The sequence below is a fragment of the Mesoplodon densirostris genome, chromosome 1 (assembly GCF_025265405.1).
Source record: "Mesoplodon densirostris isolate mMesDen1 chromosome 1, mMesDen1 primary haplotype, whole genome shotgun sequence".
Lineage (NCBI taxonomy): Eukaryota > Metazoa > Chordata > Mammalia > Artiodactyla > Ziphiidae > Mesoplodon > Mesoplodon densirostris.
In genome coordinates, this window is record NC_082661.1 from 31,924,505 (window position 1) to 31,943,163 (window position 18,659).

The 18,659-nt window shown below is 40.8% G+C and overlaps 1 protein-coding gene across 1 annotated transcript in view; it reads left to right on the forward strand.

The window, feature by feature from the left end:
- The first annotated feature begins 2,291 nt into the window (after nucleotides 1-2,291).
- The window catches only part of ARHGAP19 (Rho GTPase activating protein 19), a 58,077-nt gene continuing 41,709 nt past the window's right edge, over nucleotides 2,292-18,659 (forward strand). The window contains exon 1 of the mRNA XM_060101484.1: nucleotides 2,292-2,378. Coding sequence (XP_059957467.1) covers nucleotides 2,323-2,378 — 56 coding nt within the window. The 5' untranslated portion in view covers nucleotides 2,292-2,322. The remainder of the gene's footprint in view (nucleotides 2,379-18,659) is intronic.

Consider the following 18,659-nt stretch of genomic DNA (forward strand, 5'->3'; position numbering starts at 1 on the left):
TCTAGACTTAGTGTGTGCCAGACACTGCTGTGAAGCAGCTCCTCAGAGATTATCTCATTTAATCTTCACAATACCCCTCTGAGAATTATCATTGTCCTCACTTTACAGAAAAGGAGATAGAATCAGAAAGTTAAGTAACTTGTCTGGGGTCACACAGCTAGAAGTGATGGAGCCAGATTTGAGTCTAGGCTCACTAACTCCAGAGCCCATGCTCTTAACTACGGTGCTGTAGTTCCCCAAACATGAAGGACTTTGTGTAAAAAATGTCATCAGAACAGATGAACCAGAAATATGGTGTTCTTCCTAGTTGTAGTGGTAATATTTTAAAGTTTTGAACATTTCTTCTGTGTGAAAGCATCAGTTTAATTCAGTCAGTCAATTAATTGATGTCCTGGGTGTCATGGGGCCGGCGGGGGGGAGGGAAACCTGTTCACACTTCAGGGAAAGGGCAGAATTTGAGCCTTGGGTTCCCTGCTTTGTATATACAGCAGTTATGCAACCTGGATTTTCCAAGGCTGTCTGGGGTTCAGTGAAAAATTTCACTGATATGTATTTGTTGAATTTTGCATTTCTTTTCATGCATTTGTACAATAAGGACAATTTATTAAACATAAAACTAAATACAATTTTATTTAGACACTTTTACCAAACTTATAAATTCACCAGTTGAAATAATCTATTAGAATTCTTGATTCAATTTTTGATTTGGATAATAGAGCCTGAGGATTTACTTGTCCATTGGCTGAAAAAATATTTTTTGAAGGCCACTATGTGCCACATGCCACAGGGAGCAAAATAGATGTAGCCTCCACCCACATGTGGCAGGAAGTCTAGTTGGGAACACTCCCGTGAAGCAAATGGTCACACAAACTATATAAGTTGTAATAAGAACAATGAAGGAAGAGTACAAGTGCTATGTGAAAGTTTAGTAGGGGAACTGATTTATTCAGGGTGGGGCATGGAAGGCATCTGAACCAGTGACTTTTATTTATTTTTTGATTTATTATTATTATTTTTTGCTGCACCACACGGCTCTCGGGATCTTAGATCCCCGACCAAGGATCAAACTCAGGCCCCGGCAGTGGATGTGCAGAGTCCTAACCACAGGACCACCAGGGAATTCCCTGAACCAGTGACTTTTAAACTGAGATGTGAAATGTAATAAAGCAGGCCAGCCAGAAAAACAACAGAGTAAAGGCTTTTGAGAAACTGAAATATACGTGGGTAGAGCTTAGTGAAAGAGAAGGAGAGTGCTGGGAGATCTTCAGGTGAAAGGCTGTCAGAAGGAGCAACAAGAAAAATATTCCTAGAAAAATCCAGCAGAGAAAAATAATACAGAGAAAAAATTAATGCTTTAAGTTTACAATGTCCTCGCATCTGTTGCCTCAGTTAATCCTCATCAGAAGCCCATGAGGCAGGGAGGGCAAGCATAATTATGGTTATTTCTCCCACTGAGGATTAAAGCTCAGCCAGGGACAAAATTATGCAGGTTTTATCTCCATGATTCAGATCAGAGAGGCAAACTCTGTGGGTTCTTTGGGAAGCTGGAAGGGAGCAGGTGGAATGAAGAAGTGATCCCCCCGGTATGCTGTCTAAAGAAAGCACGCTGTGAACTAAATTTAATAGGTACTTCTTGGCTCCCACTCTGTACCTACAATTCTGGGTATATCAATCTGTATCAGGACAGAAAATGAATCTTGCATTTTAGAGAGTGACTCTTTTATTTTTACTTTTTTTTTTTTTTTGCGGTATGCGGACCTCTCACTGTTGTGGCCTCTCCCATTATGGAGCACAGGCTCCGGACGCGCAAGCTCAGCGGCCATGGCTCACGGGCCCAGCCGCTCCGTGGCATGTGGGATCTTCCCAGACCAGGGCACGAACCCGTATCCCCTGCATCGGCAGGCGGACTCTCAACCACTGCGCCACCAGGGAAACCCGAGAGTGACTTTTAAAGTCACTTTCAAGTTCAACAGATCTGTAATCCTGAGTTTTATACATCAGGACAAATTTGAGCATTGGCTTGGTATTTCTGACTTGAACCTAAAAGTCGGTGGAATCCGAAGGGTTAATCAAAATGAGAAACTACAACTCCCGGCAGGCCTTGGGGCTGGGTTCCCCCCTCCTTTCTTTTCCGCCAAGACCGGGGGCGACCAAGGACGGTTAGTTATTTGAATAGACCTATAATATCATGAAGCTGTTTAGGTTGAGGAGGGCCGGTCAAATCATCCAATCGTGTAAAAGAGGGGGAAACACCTTAGCCAATCCAAAGGCAGGGGGGCGGGGTCGGGGTTGGGGTGGTGAAAGAAGTTTACTGACTTTAAGATGGCGACTGAGGCACAGAGTGAAGGGGAGGTGCCAGCTGGCGAATCTGGCCGGAGGTGAGAAGAGCTCTTTGGTCCAGCTGCCTTGGAAACGAGGCCGTGGGCTGGTCGTACTGATGCCCTTCCCTCGGGTCACGGTGACCCAACGGGGCCGGGCTTTGTTCCTTTCTCCCGCGGCGTTTCTCATCTTCGCGCCTGCGGGAGCTGAGGCGCGGTGTTCCGGCTGCCGCGCTGGGCTCCAGCTGGGCCCCCGCTTGGTCCTGCTGATGCCCGTTGGGGACTACCAGCGGCGTTGGCTGCAAACCGACCAGTTGGTGGTGGCAGCGCTGCCTGCCTTTGCGCTGAGACTCATCTTGATGGTGAGGAGACTCAAGCCCAGAGCTGTTAAGCGAATTTCCTAACGTCTAACAGCGCAGAGAGAGAACGCGTCAGTCAGTACTTTTTAATCTCTTCCGAGGCAGTTTATGTAGTTAAGTCGGAGGACAGATTTGAGTGTCCGTTGGAAATGCGTTTGAGTCCTTGGGCCAGTTAAACATTTAAAATTTTTTATTGTAATAAAAACACTTAACATGAGATCTACCCTGTTGGTACAATTTTAAGAGTACAATAAGTACTGTTGACTATAGGTACAGTGTTGTACAGCAGATCTCAAGAGCTTGTTCATTTTGCTTAACTGGAACTTTATGCCTGTTAATTAGTAACTCCCCATTCCTCCTCTTCCAGCTGCTGGCAACCCCCATTCCACTCTTTAGTTCTTTGAATTTGATTATTTTAGATACCTCATGTAAGTGAATACCTCATATAAGTGGAATCAGTTGTCTTTCTGCAACTGTCTTATTTCAGTTAGCATAATGTCCTCAAGGTTCATCCATGTTGTCACATATTGCAGAATTTTCTTTTTTAAAGGCGAGTAATATTCCATTCTATGTGTATACTACATTTTGCTTGTCTGTTCGTATGTTCGTGGACATTTAGGTTGTTTCCACATCTTGGCTGTTGTTAATTATGCCTCAGTGAACGTGAGAGTGCTAATAATTCTTTGAGATCTTGATTTCAGCGATTTTGGATAAATACACAGAAGTGAGATTGCTGGATCATATGGTAGTTCTAGTTTTAATTTTTTTGAGGAACCTCCATACTATTTGCTATAGCACTGCCCTATTTTGCTTTCCTACCAACAGTGTACAAATGTTCCAATTTCTCCCCATCCTCACCAACATTTGTCTTTTGTTCTTGTTTTTATTGCGGTGTGTGGGCGCTCTAGGTGTGGTGTGCGGGCTCAGTAGTTGCGGCACGCGGGCTTAGTTGCCCCGTAGCATGTGGGATCTTAGGTCCCCAATCAGGGATTGAACCCGCGTACCCTGCATTGGAAGGCCGATTCTTAACCACTGGACCACCACGGAAGTCCCAACATGATTTTATATATAGAAAACACTTAAGACACTAACAAAAAAACTGTTAGAAATAAACAAGTTTAAGTTTCAGGATACAAAATCAACCTACAAAAATCAGTTGTGTTTCTATACAGATAGAATGAACTATCTGTAAAGGATATTAGAAAAGGAATCATATTTACAGTAGCACCAAAAAGAATAAAATACTTGGGCCAATTTTTTTTGTTTTTTTGTTTGTTTTTTTTTTTTTGCGGTATGCGGGCCTCTCACTGTTGTGGCCTCTCCCGTTGCGGAGCACAGGCTCCGGACGTGCAGGCTCCGGACGCGCAGGCTCAGCGGCCATGGCTCACGGGCCTAGCCGCTCCGCGGCAAGGGCCAATTTTTAAACTTCTCTCATCTTCAGTTTCTTCATCTGTAAATGGACATAATGATGTCTATTCCAGAGAATGTCAGAATTAAATTAGACAATCCTTTTAAAGCTCTTAGCGTTGAGCCTAGTAGATAATAACCACTCCATACGTAATAGGTTTTCTTTCTCCTAGTAGAACTAAAGACCAGATCAGAGGGATCTGCAGTTTAGGAAATCATTACTTTATTTTTAGACTGTTTTCTCCTAAGCAGGCACACTGAAATTTAGCTTTTCCTAGAAAGAATTTCCAGGTGGTCTTACCCCAGCTTTGAGACCTCAGTTGTCTTAATTGAGTAAATGTATATTAGTAGAGTGAGCTTATTTACATTGCCCTGGTGCTTTGGCTTTGTGTCTGTTTATACTGAATAGGAGATTCCAAATCTTGGAAAGCTGGGTTTGTGAGTGGGCACTGGAATCCCTCCTTAGCAGAGATGGGAGTGGGTGAATGTGTTATTTACTATTTTATAGGGAAGAGGTTTTCCCTCTTGGAGCTGCCTATAAGTGGTTGATCGTTTTTTTTGCCCAAAAACCATAGAGGGGATTGATAAATTTGATTAGATCATCCTTCAGCCTGCTCTAAAATCTTGAATTGTGATAAAAATCTGAAGACAAAATACCTTTCTGTAGTGGGAACTGTTTGAATTTCTTTAAAGGATGTTGCTGTTTGAATTTAAATTTGGGGCTATAGTATGAGTTACATGATCAGTAGATATTCCCAGAATCTTATCTGAACCTGAAACTGTTCATATTGTAAAAGAGAAGTTGAGTTTTCTAAAGCTTTTTAGGGCGGGAAACGTATATTTTTATTACGTGTTCCCAACAGTTAGCTTTGTCTAGGTGGTCAATAATGAATGAATAATAGTTTTTGTCATTTTTAAGATATAAAATATTACCTTGTGGTGATAAGTGCCATGCAAATTATTTTATGTTCTGCAGATATTAACCTTTCTAATGTTCTGTTGGTGGTGTGGCCCCTTGTATTCCATAAAGAAGAGGAAAGAGTTGTCTGATTTGCACAGATGAACACATATTCGCGTGTTGGAGAATATATGATCATCTGTTCAGAACTGTCTAGCTTTCTATTTCTATTTCTTCATTATTATTTTAAGCCTGCACCTAATAATAAGGAGAATCCACAAATAGAAGGCGTCCACTCTACCAGTAGTGGTATAAAAATAATAGAGACTCTTAAGGGCCAAAGAGAGAAAAAGAAAAAGCTAAAGCAGGAAAAGAAATATAGCCACCTCCCCACGCAATTGGCAGTAGGGAAATACAGCTCAGTACTTTTTGAGTTGAAAAGCGACATAAAAAGAAAGTACTAACTATTATTAGATGAAGAGGGGAACTTGATAACAAAGAGTCACAGACTTTCTAACCTCAATATTCACTGGAAAAAAAGAAACCCACTGTGAACCAGAAACAGCAAACGGGAACATATAGGGGTGGAGAGAGGCAGAGGAAGCCGCGGAAGTGATAGCACTTGTGGAAAGCTGGAGACAGTTAATATGCCAGCAGCGTCTAAGTTTTGGAGCCCCAGCCTGCCCGTGGAACTTAGGGAGCTTTGGAACAGACTTCGGGATACTTGCATCCCATTTTGGAAATGTTTTTGGAGGATAAGGAAGGTGCCTGAAGATGGGGAAAGTGTCCTGTATCCTGCTGATTTACCTACACCATAGATTTCCTGAAGTCTTTTTTGTTATATTGTTCTTTCTCTTATAAATAAGACAGCAGTGTGGTCCTTTGAGAAAAGTGGTAGATGGAACCTATTGATCTTAGGAAGAATTGTCTGTTCTCACTTTTACAAGCGGAAAACATGGTTTAAATGCCTGAATCCAATTTTTTTGTTTTTTTTTTTGGCCGACCCAGGAGGCTTGCAGGATCTTAGTTCCTTGACCAGGGATTGAACCTGACGCCACGGCCTTGAGAGTGCCAAGTCCTAACTAACCACTGGACCACCAGGGAGCTCCCTGAATCCAGTTTTTTATTTGTACTGTCAAATTCTATGAATGGTAATGAGGAATAGATTCTTCAGGGGCCTTTCTTGAATCTGAATCTTTTTATTTTACATTTTTATCAGTTATCTGGCTTAGAGAGTTTGACCATTATATTTACAAACAAGGCCAGTCTTGGTAGAAGGAGGGGGGAAAAAGAAAATAGAATTTTAAAGTTAATCTGTATAAACTGGTCAGTGGCCTACCTTTCTTTGCCTCTAACCTTTAGCTGTAGAGTTTGTGAGATTAAACAGTGCAAAAGAGGGAGGTTGCTGGGTGGTTGTGTGGAAGTCCTCAGAGAGTGGCAGTCTTTTTTGTTATCGCAAGTCCAGAAACTATTTTATCCGTTAGATGGGTTTGGGGACTGACTCTATTCAGGCTTACAAGCCAATCGGTAAAGGCAATTTAGGTAATTTGCATGAAGAATATAAATGAACTTATTTACAAAACAGAAATAGACTTATAGATATAGAAAACAAACTTATGGTTACCAAAGGGGAAAGGCAAGGGTGGGGGAGAGGGATAAATTAGGAGGTTGGGATTAACAGATACACACTACTATATATAAAATAGATAACCAACAAGGACCTACTGTATAGCACAGGGAACTATCTTCAATATCTTCTAATAACCTATAATGGAAAAGAGTCTGAAAAACAGTATATATACATATATATGTATATATATGGCTAAATCACTTTGCTGTACACCTGAAACATTGTAAATCAAGTATACTTCAATAAAAAAAAGAATATACCTGATATGTATGTCAGGTTTTCCCATTTCATCCTTGAAAGAGACACATTACAGCTGATTGATTAGATTATTGCTTTCTCCTTTTTTTTAAATTTTATTTTTGGCTGCATTGGTCTTCGTTGCTGCGCACGGGCTTTCTCTAGTTGCGGCCAGTGGGGGCTACTCTTCATTGTGGTGCACGGGCTTCTGATTGCGGTGGCTTCTCTTGTTGTGGAGCACGGGCTCTATCTAGGTGCTCAGGCTTCAGTAGTTGTGGCACGTGGGCTCAGTAGTTGTGGTGCACGAGCTTCAGTAGTTGTGGCTCACAGGCTCTAGAGTGCAGGCTCAGTAGTTGTGGTGCAACGGGCTTCGTTGCTCCGTGGCATGTGGGATTTTCCCGGATCAGTACTCTTACCTGTGTCCCCTGCATTGGCAGCTGGATTCTTAACCACTGAGCTACCAGGGAAGTCCCCGCACTTTTTTTTTTTTTTTTTAAATCAGCACTTATCAGTACTTTCTTCCTGAAGATACCCTCTGGCTACCCGGAGTGAACCTTTTTTTTTTTTGCGGTACGCGGGCCTCTCACTGTTGTGGCCTCTCCCGTTGCGGAGCACAGGCTCTGGATGCGCAGGCTCAGCGGCCATGGCTCACGGGCCCAGCCGCTGCGCAGCATGTAGGATCTTCCCAGACCGGGGCACGAACCCGTGTCCCCTGAATCGGCAGGTGGACTCTCAACCACTGCGCCACCAGGGAAGCCCTGGAGTGAACCCTTTTAATTACATTTTATTAACCATCTTTTAGAATGGGTTGTTTCTAGAAATGCCAGAGCCCATCTATTTTGTGCTGATGTTTTGCTAGTTTTTACCTGCTATATCAGTCAGGGTTCAGCTAGGACACAGAAACTATACAGTAATTTGAACAAAGAAAGTTTAGTATAAAGAATTATTGATTATAACAGGGGATTGGAGTAACAAGGGGTTGGCTAATAAGAAGTAAAGAGATCTCTAAACAATATACAAATGGGAGAAATCAGAATCAGCTATGTACACCAAGTCGTCATGTTGTACACTTTAAATATCTTATAACTTTGTCTGCCAATTATAGCTTGATAAAGCTGAAAAAAAGAATAGAATCCACTATTATCCATAGGGCTGAGACAGAATGTACTAAGAAGAGGCACCCTAGAGCAGAGATCCCACCTTGTTGGAGAAGGCATGGCTGTGGTTCACAGAATGGCAGAGAAGTTGCTGTGGTGGAAGTTGTTGGAAATTCACCTTATGGAACCTGCCAGAAATCCACCCTTTAGGACACTGGGGAAAGCTGTTAATAGGGAGGTGTCTTGGGAGGAAGCAACTGGCTTGTGGGTGCTGCTGGCTGCTGTAAACTGGAGTCTTATCAGTGGAGAAGCTGTGCACGCTGCAGGAGCTTGCCTAGACAAGCAGCCTGGAACCGGAAAGGGAAAGGCCCTGCCTCCTACACTGTCTCTGCAGTGTTTTTTATTCATAATGCTTAACATTGTGCCAGCTGGAAAAGGAAATACACTTAAAAGTCTCTGGCTCCATTTTTGCAGAGTAGGCAATGATGGGTGAGAGGCAATAAATTGATAACTGGCACATGGAGAATCATCTTATCTCCAAGTTCCTAGCTTCCCTTTGCTTCAACACTACGTAAGTCTATTCTATAGAAAAGTATGAGGTGGTGTGTAGGATCTGAATGAGTGAGGAGGAGGGACAGAAACAAGTCAGAGGACAAGAAGGTGATTGGTGCTTATATTTGCTCGGACAGACTTATTTGTATGAAAGCTTGTAAAGGTCTATATACATTCCAAATGGAATGACAGTTTTCTGGAATAAAGAGCCTGAAGCAAGACTGTTAAACAATAGTTATTAGGTTAAATATAATTTATCTGATTTTATTTTTTTGAGGCAGGCTGATGTCTAAGATATATAGTATTACCTTATTGGTCTTTGCAATTTCAAACATGCAAAGATCCCAGCAGGTACGTTGTTTATTGATACTTTTCCCTCAGTTAAAGCAGTATGTGCCTTTGAGCAAGCTACTTTAACTTTTCGTATCTTTTTACTTGGGGTTACTGGCATGTAGTTATATGAGGTTTTAGAAATTGGTGTTTGTAATGATGGGAAATATATATAATTTTAAAAGAGTTACTACATTTCTGCCAAGGTCTAACGTACAGTAATGTTTTTTTGGTCTAGTTCTAGGATTGAGTATTGCACATGGATCTTTTGCACCAGGGTAGCTTTCAGTTGTAATTATCAGTTGGAGTAATACCCTCTTTTCCAGAATTTAGCTCTAAATTTGGCATAACAGCATTAAGTTTGGAAGTTTTTTGATTTTTTTTTCTTTTAAAGAATCTGAGTAACGTGGAACAGTGAAAACAGCTGAAATGAGTTCAGTTGAAGAACCAAAGGCTGCATGCTATGTGCTGTGATTTGGCTGAAAAGAAGTTCCAGTTTGTAAGAAAAACCAGGACTGGCTTGTGAAAAACTAGGAAGCATTGGAAAAATGGTGTGGAAGGGAGAAGAGCAATAGAAAAGACAAAAATTAAAAAAGGAAAATATGAAGAAGAGAGGGTGACTTAATAGTAGAGGCTGCCAGCCACGGCCACAGGGGCAGGCTTTGGAGGCAGCGGTGATGAAGCCTGCAAGACTGATCTTGGAGAACCGAGGCTCCAGAGGAGGAGGAGGGAGGCAGAGTATTCCAGAAGCCCGCTCTGTCCTCTGGAGGTGGAGGCGCGGAAAGGAGGGCTCGTACTGTGGGCAGACACTCTTACACATCTCTGTGTGTTAGGGCTCTTTCAGTCATTCGTGACAGAAACAGACTAGCTTAAGCACAAAGAGACACTGCTTAGCTCAGGAAACAAAAGTCCAGGGCGTAGATCAAGCACAGCTTAATCTGTATTGAAGATCTCAAATCTCAATGTCCCAGGCATCTGCTTTTTGCTCTCTTAGATCTGATCTCTGTATTTGCTTTATAAAAGGGCAGGTTCTTCACAAAAGGTGGCAGAAACGGACCACCAACAGCTTCAATCTTCCATCTAGTTAGCAATCTTAACATCTAGCAAGAGTCTTGGAATTGAGTCTTTTTGTCCTGGTTTGACTTGAGGGCCTTTGTCTGAATCAGTGAGGGGGATAAAATGTTTCGATGAGGTGAGCTTGGGTCATATGCTCACACTGGTGGCCAAGGAGTAGGGTCAGCCCACCAAACTACATAGATTAAAGGACCGGAAGAGGTTGTTGCTCAAGGGGAAACAGGGGAAAACAGATGTGGGAAGCTCAAACAGCAGTTGTCCACTACACCCATCTTCATAACTCCCCTGTGCACCCTCCTTTGCTTCAAGTTACGTTTTGAAAAGGGCTTGCCACTAATGTGTGGAGAAAGCATTTTATGTTTCCTAAAAACCTACCAAATAAAAAACCAAACAAAAAAGCCCTTTAATTAAGTACTACTTATCTTTTTTTTTTTTTTTTCCTCCACTGTCAAACCCTTCTCATCTTTAAAACCTACCTCAAATTTCAACTCTTGTATAAGGGTGAAAGATTCTCTCCTAACTCTGAATTCTTAGAGCTTTCATTGGCTGTACCATGCATTTGGCAGTTAATGATCTTGTATCATCTTTCGTGTTACAGTCTTTACCTACTACTTAAAATCTTGTAGGAAAACCATTGTTCTTTTCTGTAGTTAAGTATAAAACTATAGTGATGGGTAAAAAAAGAGTGAGTTTGTCAGAAGCTTACAAGTTTTGTGATTTACCTTATAAATAATTATTTAAATATGGGGTGAGTTAATGACAGTACATTTATAATGGGAAATGTGTTAGTATCAAATATAACACTGTATAAAGCCATAGCTTTTAAGATAATCAGATGAAAACATAAATAACAATATCAGTTATGAAATTAAATACAGATGATTTGTCAAGCTGAACTATTACCTGAAAGCTAGACACCAGTTTTTTGTTATTGCAAGAATGAAACAGTTAGAATCACAGAAAAATTCAATTTCCTGCCAGCTGAGTTTTGTTATGCTGTAGTATTTATTAACCCTTAAGCTTTAGAAAAATTAATATGTAATTAAAATATTATTTATACTCAAAAGTATGAAAATGAGATTCTTCCTTTAAAGGTATATAGATTAGGCATATAAGTTTAATTAAGTTTGGGCCTTATTTCTTTTGCTTACTGACCAGGGTATATTACATAGCATAAAACACATTTCTTGGGACTCAGTAAGATTACAAAGTACGATAATGATCTGAGCCAAGCTATAACAGATAAACTTTCCCCACTTCAACAGAAAATATTGTCCAACATACCATGTAAAGCTACATCTATTTCAAAAATGTTCCTGGTTATATGATCCTAATTTTCTTTTTTTGCTCCATTCATTTTTCACCATAGAAAATTAAAATGATTTGGTTGATCTTTGTCCACGTTTCTGAAATGTGTTACAATAAAGAAGTAAAACATTATTTGACATGCTTTAAAATAATATGTCATTCGTTTAGAGATAAAGATGTCTCAGTTGGGTTCTATCCGTATCAATGAACAGAGAAAAAAAATTCATGAATGAAATATAGAAACCATGTGGTTCTTAATATTAAATTTGTAATTGCATGCCCTATGACAGCTACAATTGCTACATGTGTTTTAATTGTACCTTTGGGGAGGGGGGAACCTCATTAATTTAGGAATTGTAACTAAAGAATGACATTGGGATTATATAATAAAGTTCTTCACTTGTTTTCTTTATTTTTTCTTTCTTTCTTTCTTTCTTTATTGCTGTACGCGGGCCTCTCCCGTTGCGGAGCACAGGCTCCATACGCGCAGGCTCAGCGGCCATGGCTCACAGGCCTAGCCGCTCCGCGGCATGTGGGATCTTCCCGGACCGGGGCACGAACCCGTGTCCCCTGCATCGGCAGGCGGACTCTCAACCACTGCGTCACCAGGGAAACCCTTTTTTTTATTTTTTAAAATTTATTTATTTATTTTTGGCTGCATTGGGTCTTCGTTGCTGCGCGCGGGCTTTCTCTAGTTGCGATGAGCGGGGGCCACTCTTTGTTGCGGTGCGCAGCCTTCTCATTGAGATGGCTTCCCTTGCTGTGGAGCATGGGCTCTAGGCACCTGGGCTTCAGTAGTTGAGGCACATGGGCTTCAGCAGTTGTGGCTCATGGGCTCCAGAGCGCAGGCTCAGTAGCTGTGGCGCATGGGCGTAGCTGCTCCGTGGCATGTGGGATCTTCCCGGCCCAGGGCCCGAACTCGTGTCCCCTGCAGTGGCAGGCGGATTCCCAACCACTGCGCCACCAGGGAAGCCCCACTTGTTTTATTTTTATGCTGAACACAATTACAAGGATAAAACCAAGTAAGTAAAAACAATGACACCAAAGAAAAACTCACCAAATAACAGGAAACTAACAATTAGGGGAAGATGAGAAACCAAGAAAGTGTACAGGAATATCATTTAGTAACATTCTTGACGTTATCATCAAATACTTTCTGCTCTCTAAGAAAGTCAAACTTTAATCAGAGAACACTACATGCACTATAATAAGCCCTTTGAAATATGGCTAGCTTTTGTATGCTTAAGTCTATTTAGCATTTTAAAGTTTTCTGAATTTTGGAATCCCTACAATCCCTGCATTGGTTGCATTAATAGTTTCTTCACTCAAGTAACAAGGTCTACATTATTTTTTTTCTTTTGGTCAGGTCATTTTGTGGCTGCTGTCCTTGTGACCAAGCTCTCCTTAATTAGATCTGCTGTTCAATCTGCTTCATTTGTTAGGATGACCCTAAGCAAGGGATCAATCATCTTTCAATCCGTGTTTTTCATCGAATAAACATGGCTTTTAAATATTAAAAATAAGAACACCAATGTGAAACATACAGTTATGTCACTGTGTTAAACTTTCATTGAAAATTTGAACCCAGGGTATGTATATTAAGATTGTACAGAGGGGGGCTTCCTTGGTGGCACAGTGGTTAAGAATCCGCTTGCCAATGCAGAGGACACAAGTTTGGGCCCTGGTCCGGGAAGATCCCACATGCTGCAGAGCAACTAAGCCCGTGTGCCACAACTACTGAGCCTGCGCTCTGGAACCCGTGAGCCACAACTACTGAGCCCGTGTGCCACAACTACTGAAGCCCACGTGCCTAGAGCCTGTGCTCCGCAACAAGAGAAGCCACCACAATGAGAAGCCCGCGCACTGCAACGAAGAGTAGCCCCCACTCGCTGCAACTAGAGAAAGACCGCACACAGCAACAAAGACCCAACACAACCAAAAATAAATAAATTAAAAAAAAAAAAGATTGTACAGAGGGGCTTCCCTGGTGGCGCAGTGGTTAGGAATCTGCCTGCCAATGCAGGGGACATGGGTTCGAGCCCTGGTCCAGGAAGATCCCAATGCTGTGGAGCAACTAAGCCGGTGCACCACAACTACTGAGCCTGTGCTTTGGAACCTGCAAGCCACAACTACTGAAGCCTGTGCAGCTAGAGCCTGTGCTCTGCAACAAGAGAAGCCACCGCAATGAGAGGCCTGCACCACAACTAGAGAAAGCCTGCACTCAGCAAAAAAAAAAAAAAAAAAAAAATTGTACAGAGGATAAAGTGTAAATTTATTAAAGCATAAATATTTTAACTGACACAATAGATTCTTTTTAGGTGTTAAGAAATAAAAGTGTTGAAAAGAAATTGGAATATTTAAATTGTAAAAATTTCATTTCAAAAGTATTATATACTTCATGCACCGTAAAATCTCATATATTAGAATCTGTCTTTTCAATATCTCATCATCTCAACAGTTTGTGTCACTCACAGTGCTGAGTGGGAAAGTGTATTGTATTGTGTTTCTCCAGAGTGGTGGTTGCTTAAGATTTACTACAGTGAAAAAAGTCTCATAATTGCTTCCAGTTTCAAAGGAGTTTTAGCAAAATGCCCAAGATCTCTTTAAAATAATGACACTTAAAAGACTAACATTTATGTGCAAATGCAATAAAAGAAAAATTGTTCGCAACCCAATTTTTTTTTTTTTTTTTTTTTGCGGTACGCGGGCCTCTCACTGTTGTGGCCTCTTCCCGTTGCGGAGCACAGGCTCCGGACGGGCAGGCTCAGTGGCCATGGCTCACGGGCCTAGCCGCTCCGCGGCATGTGGGATCTTCCCAGACTGGGGCACGAACCCATGTCCCCTGCATTGGCAGGCGGACTCAACCACTGTGACACCAGGAAAGCCCCACAGCCCAATTTTTAAAGTCATCTCATGGGGCCTTCTGGGTGCCCATGTGCTAATTGCACCTGTAATTGACCACTTGTATTTTTGAAAACAGACATAGTGGAAAAAAAATAGTATCTTGTAGTGTTTAGTGAATTTTAAGCTTCTGGATGCCAGAGACTTAGTTTAGTTTCTTGTTCCTGTACCTTACAATTTCTTAAAATTATAAGGCACTCAGTAGGTCACGGTTAGTTTGAATTTAAATGACATGTGAGTGGCTGTGATTTCTTGTTTGGCTAACATGTGCCTCAGAAAAGCAATTCACCTTCTTATGATGGTTGATGAAGCGACTTACGATTAGTTTCATAGAATACTGACTAAGAGATTAAAGCTCTTAAGAATTTTCAATATGTGAAGTTGTATAGATATGAACAAGTCATATGCCAGAGCAAAAGCATTAGCTGTCTCTTGGATAGTATTAATATCACGCTGGACTTTGGAACAAGTGGATTTAGAAGTAGTCTTTTGGAACCTAATCTGATCCTAGGTAGAAATACTTTGGTTTTAATTGCCTGAGGCTCATGGCATTTAAAGTCTGTAGGAAAAGATAGTCTCCTGAAGCTTTGACTATACTTTTTTGAGGGGTAAACAGTTTTAAGATAATGATACGAGAGACACTGTGTTGTCAGTGGAGCATCCTATAGAACTTTCTCCAAATGAATAGGGAATTTTGCTGTTACTTTTCTTTTCTTTTTTTTTTTTTGCGGTACGCGGGCCTCTCACTGTTGTGGCCTCTCCCGCTGCGGAGCACAGGCTCCGGACACACAGGCTCAGCGGTCATGGCTCACGGGCCCAGCCGCTCCACGGCATGTGGGATCTTCCCGGACCGGGGCATGAACCCGTGTCCCCTGCATCGGCAGGCGGACTCTCAACCACTGCGCCACCAGGGAAGCCCGCTGTTACTTTTCTAATACAAGTAAACTTTCTTCCAATTGTACACCAGCCTGGGGGAGATAAAGTAAGGGAGGTGGCAGCAACAGAATTAATACTAATTCTTGTGACACCCAAAGGGATAAAAATTGACAAGTTAAATATATGTTAATAAACTTGTGTTATTGGTGCTCGGAGGAAGAGTAATTAGCCTTCTTGACTGAGAACTTTCCATCGTCATTTCATAGGGCAAAATCTTGATCAGGTTAAGAGGGTAAGCAATCAGGAATTCCTTCATCTGCCATTTTAATTCAGATCAAGTTGCTCTAGTAGCCTGAAATTAGTTCAAGTTGGGATCACATAAATATAGGGGCCAAATATATATATATATGTATATTTGTTAATTTATTTATTTGTTTTTATTTTTGTCTGTGTTGGGTCTTCGTTGCTGTGCGCGGGCTTTCTCTAGTTGCGGGGAGCGGGGACTACTCTTTGTTGCAGTGCCCGGGGCTCCTCACTGTCGTGGCTTCTCATTGCGGAGCACGGGCTCTAGGCGCGCAGGCTTCAGTAGTTGTGGCACACGAGCTCAGTAGTTGTGGCTCATGGACTCTAGAGTGCAGGCTCAGTAGTTGTGGTGCACGGGCTTAGTTGCTCCACGGCATGTGGGATCTTCCCGGGCCAGGGCTCGAACCCGTGTCCCCTGCATTGGCAGGCAGATTCTTAACCACTGCGCCACCACGGAAGCCCCAAATATATTTTTGTAGATGATTGGAGTCTAAATTAGTGATTAGAGGTCCATATTACAAAACCTTGGACAGCTACTCTTAAGGGCAAATCTTGGGATGTAAGTGTTTCAAAATTTTCGTTTAAGAAATTGGATATTATTTACTGAAAAACTGTGGTACTACTTATCAACTTTAAACTTTCTGTTACAAAAACCCTGCCAGCTTGGACACACGGGACCTACTTTTATCCTTTCTTTTTATGTACAGCTTTCATAATACCAGTTTAACTTTGGCATGTAGAAAAAGGGAAGAATAATAGCCTCTTTTTTAATACTTGTATTATTCATATCTAACAGCTCTCCAATAAAGTGACACATTTAAAGCCATGTTTCAGAGCCAGAGGTTAAAAAAGTAGTAAGAGAGTGCATACTTCTCTCAGGGTGGTAAGTCAGGTTTAGACAACTTTAAATATAGCTCATATTTTGATAGATGTTGCCAAGATTGTGGTTCTTGGAGAACAAATCAAGTTAAGCAATTCACTAGGGAGGAAACATTTAGTTTTGTGGGTATGTAGTTTTGGTAGTAGTCAGCCAAAAGATACATCTGCAGGATACAGGTTTTTTTTTTTTTCTCCCACTGCCTTGAATTTTGCAGATTCGTGGGTTCAACGTGCCTCAAAAGCACCTGCATTTCATTTTTATGTAATTGATTTTTCAGCTGTGAATTTTGTTTCCAGTCCTTTCACTAAGCATATCACCTTACATGAAGAGTTCCATCTAGTGGTAAAAGTAATCATTGCAGACTATAGGTAATAAAAAATATCCTTTTTGAGGGTTAGGTCTTGCCTCTATTACTCTTTGGGATAGTTGCCTAGTATATGCATTTAAATACTGGAGTCCCTGCTATTTCTGTATGCCTGTATACTTAATTACTAATTCTCCTGGTTCTAGACATTTATGCAAAAACCTTTATGATGAGGAAATTAACCTTTAGTATATACTGTACTTTGATTTTCTGTGATATTTACATCAAGTTGTAGCAAGACTTAGGTCAAAACTACTTGGTTTCTTAAAAAAATTTGTCATGAAGGATGTTGGTTATATGTACAAGTAATAATATAATCAGTACTCTTTCTAACACCCAGCTTCAACAAATGTTAACATTTTCCAGATTTACCTCAAATGAACCACTCCCCTTTCCCCCAGCTGAATACTTTATCACAAAAACAGTGCTAACACCCTAGAAACTCCCCTTATGCCCTCTGGCCTCCTCATAATCACTAACCCCCAAAGGTAGGCATTATCCTGAATGGTAAATGCATCTTTGCTTCTCTTTACAATTTTGCTACTTAAGCAAGTACAGATCTTCCTTGATTTATGATGGAGTCGAAAATGCATTTAGTACACCTAACCTACTGAACATGATAGCTTAGCCTAGCCTACCTTAAACATGCTCAGGCCACTTACATTAGCCTGTAATTGGTCAGAATCATTTAACACAAAGCCTATTTTGTAATAAAGTGTTGAATATCTCATGTAGTTTAATGACTACTCTACTGAAAGTGAAAAAACAATGGTTGTATGGGTACAGGATGGTTGCTGTCCAGCATCACGAAAGAGTATTGTACTACATATTGCTAGCCCGGGAAAAGATCAAAATTCAAAATTTGAAGTACAGTTTCTACTGAATGCATATTGCTTTCACACCATCATAAAGTTGAAAAATCGTAAGTTGGAGACTATATCTCTAAACACTATATTTTTTGTCTTTTTAAAAATTAATTAATTAATTTATTTTTGGCTGCGTTGGGTCTTCGTTGCTGCATGCGGGCTTTTCTCTAGTTGTGGCGAGTGGGAGCTACTCTTCGTTGTGGTGCTTCTCACTGTGGTGGTTTCTCTTGTTGCGGAGCATGGGCTCTAGGCATGCAGGCTTCAGTAGTTGTGGCCCACGGACTTAGTTACTCCACTGCATGTGGGATCTTCCCGGACCAGGGCTCAAACCCGCGTCCCCTGCATTGGCAGGCGGATTCTTAGCCACTGTGCCACCAGGGAAGCCCTTTCATTGTTTTTTAATTTGCAGTTCCTTGATGTCTAATGATATTGAGTAGCTTTTTAAATGAGATTTTATGGAAATGTCATGCTTGTTTTTCTATTAGGCTATTTATTTTTTCTTATTGATTAATACGAAATCTACATATATTCAGGATATGAGCCATTTTTTTGCTGTATGTATTGTAGATATATTTTCCCACTCTGTGCCTGTCTTTTTCACTTTCTTGATGGTATCTTTTGATAAACACAAGTTCTCATTTTAATGAAGTCAATTGTATTGATCTTTTTCTTTTTGGTTAATATTTTTTATGTGTTATTTAAAAATTATTTCCCCACCCTGAGTTCAATAATATATTCTTCTATATTACCTTCTAGTAGGCTTATTGTTTTGTTGTTCACCTTTAGATCTATAATTCACCTGGAATTGACCTTGTGTATAGAGACATAGGTGTCAATTTTCATTTTTCCCCCTATAGATGTCCACGTGTCCCCGCACCATTTCGTGAAAAAGTCATTCATTCCCCACTGATTTGCAGTGCCACCTTATCCTGAATCCAGTAAAGAAGAAAGGAAGTAATAAAGATAAGAGCAGAAATTAGTAAAATAAACAACAAACATGTAATAGAGGAATTCAGTAAAACCAAAAGCTGGAACCTTGACAAAGCTAATAAAAATTGATAAATCTCTAATAAGATTCATAAATTAAAAAAGAGAGAAAACATAAATTACCAATATCAGGAACAAGGAGGAGGACATCACTACAGAACCTGGACACATTAAAAAGTTCCTAAGAGGATATTACGAGCAAGTTTATGCCAGTAAAGTTTGAATATTTATGTGAAATAGACAAATCCCTAGACATATCTGGCTTACCAAAA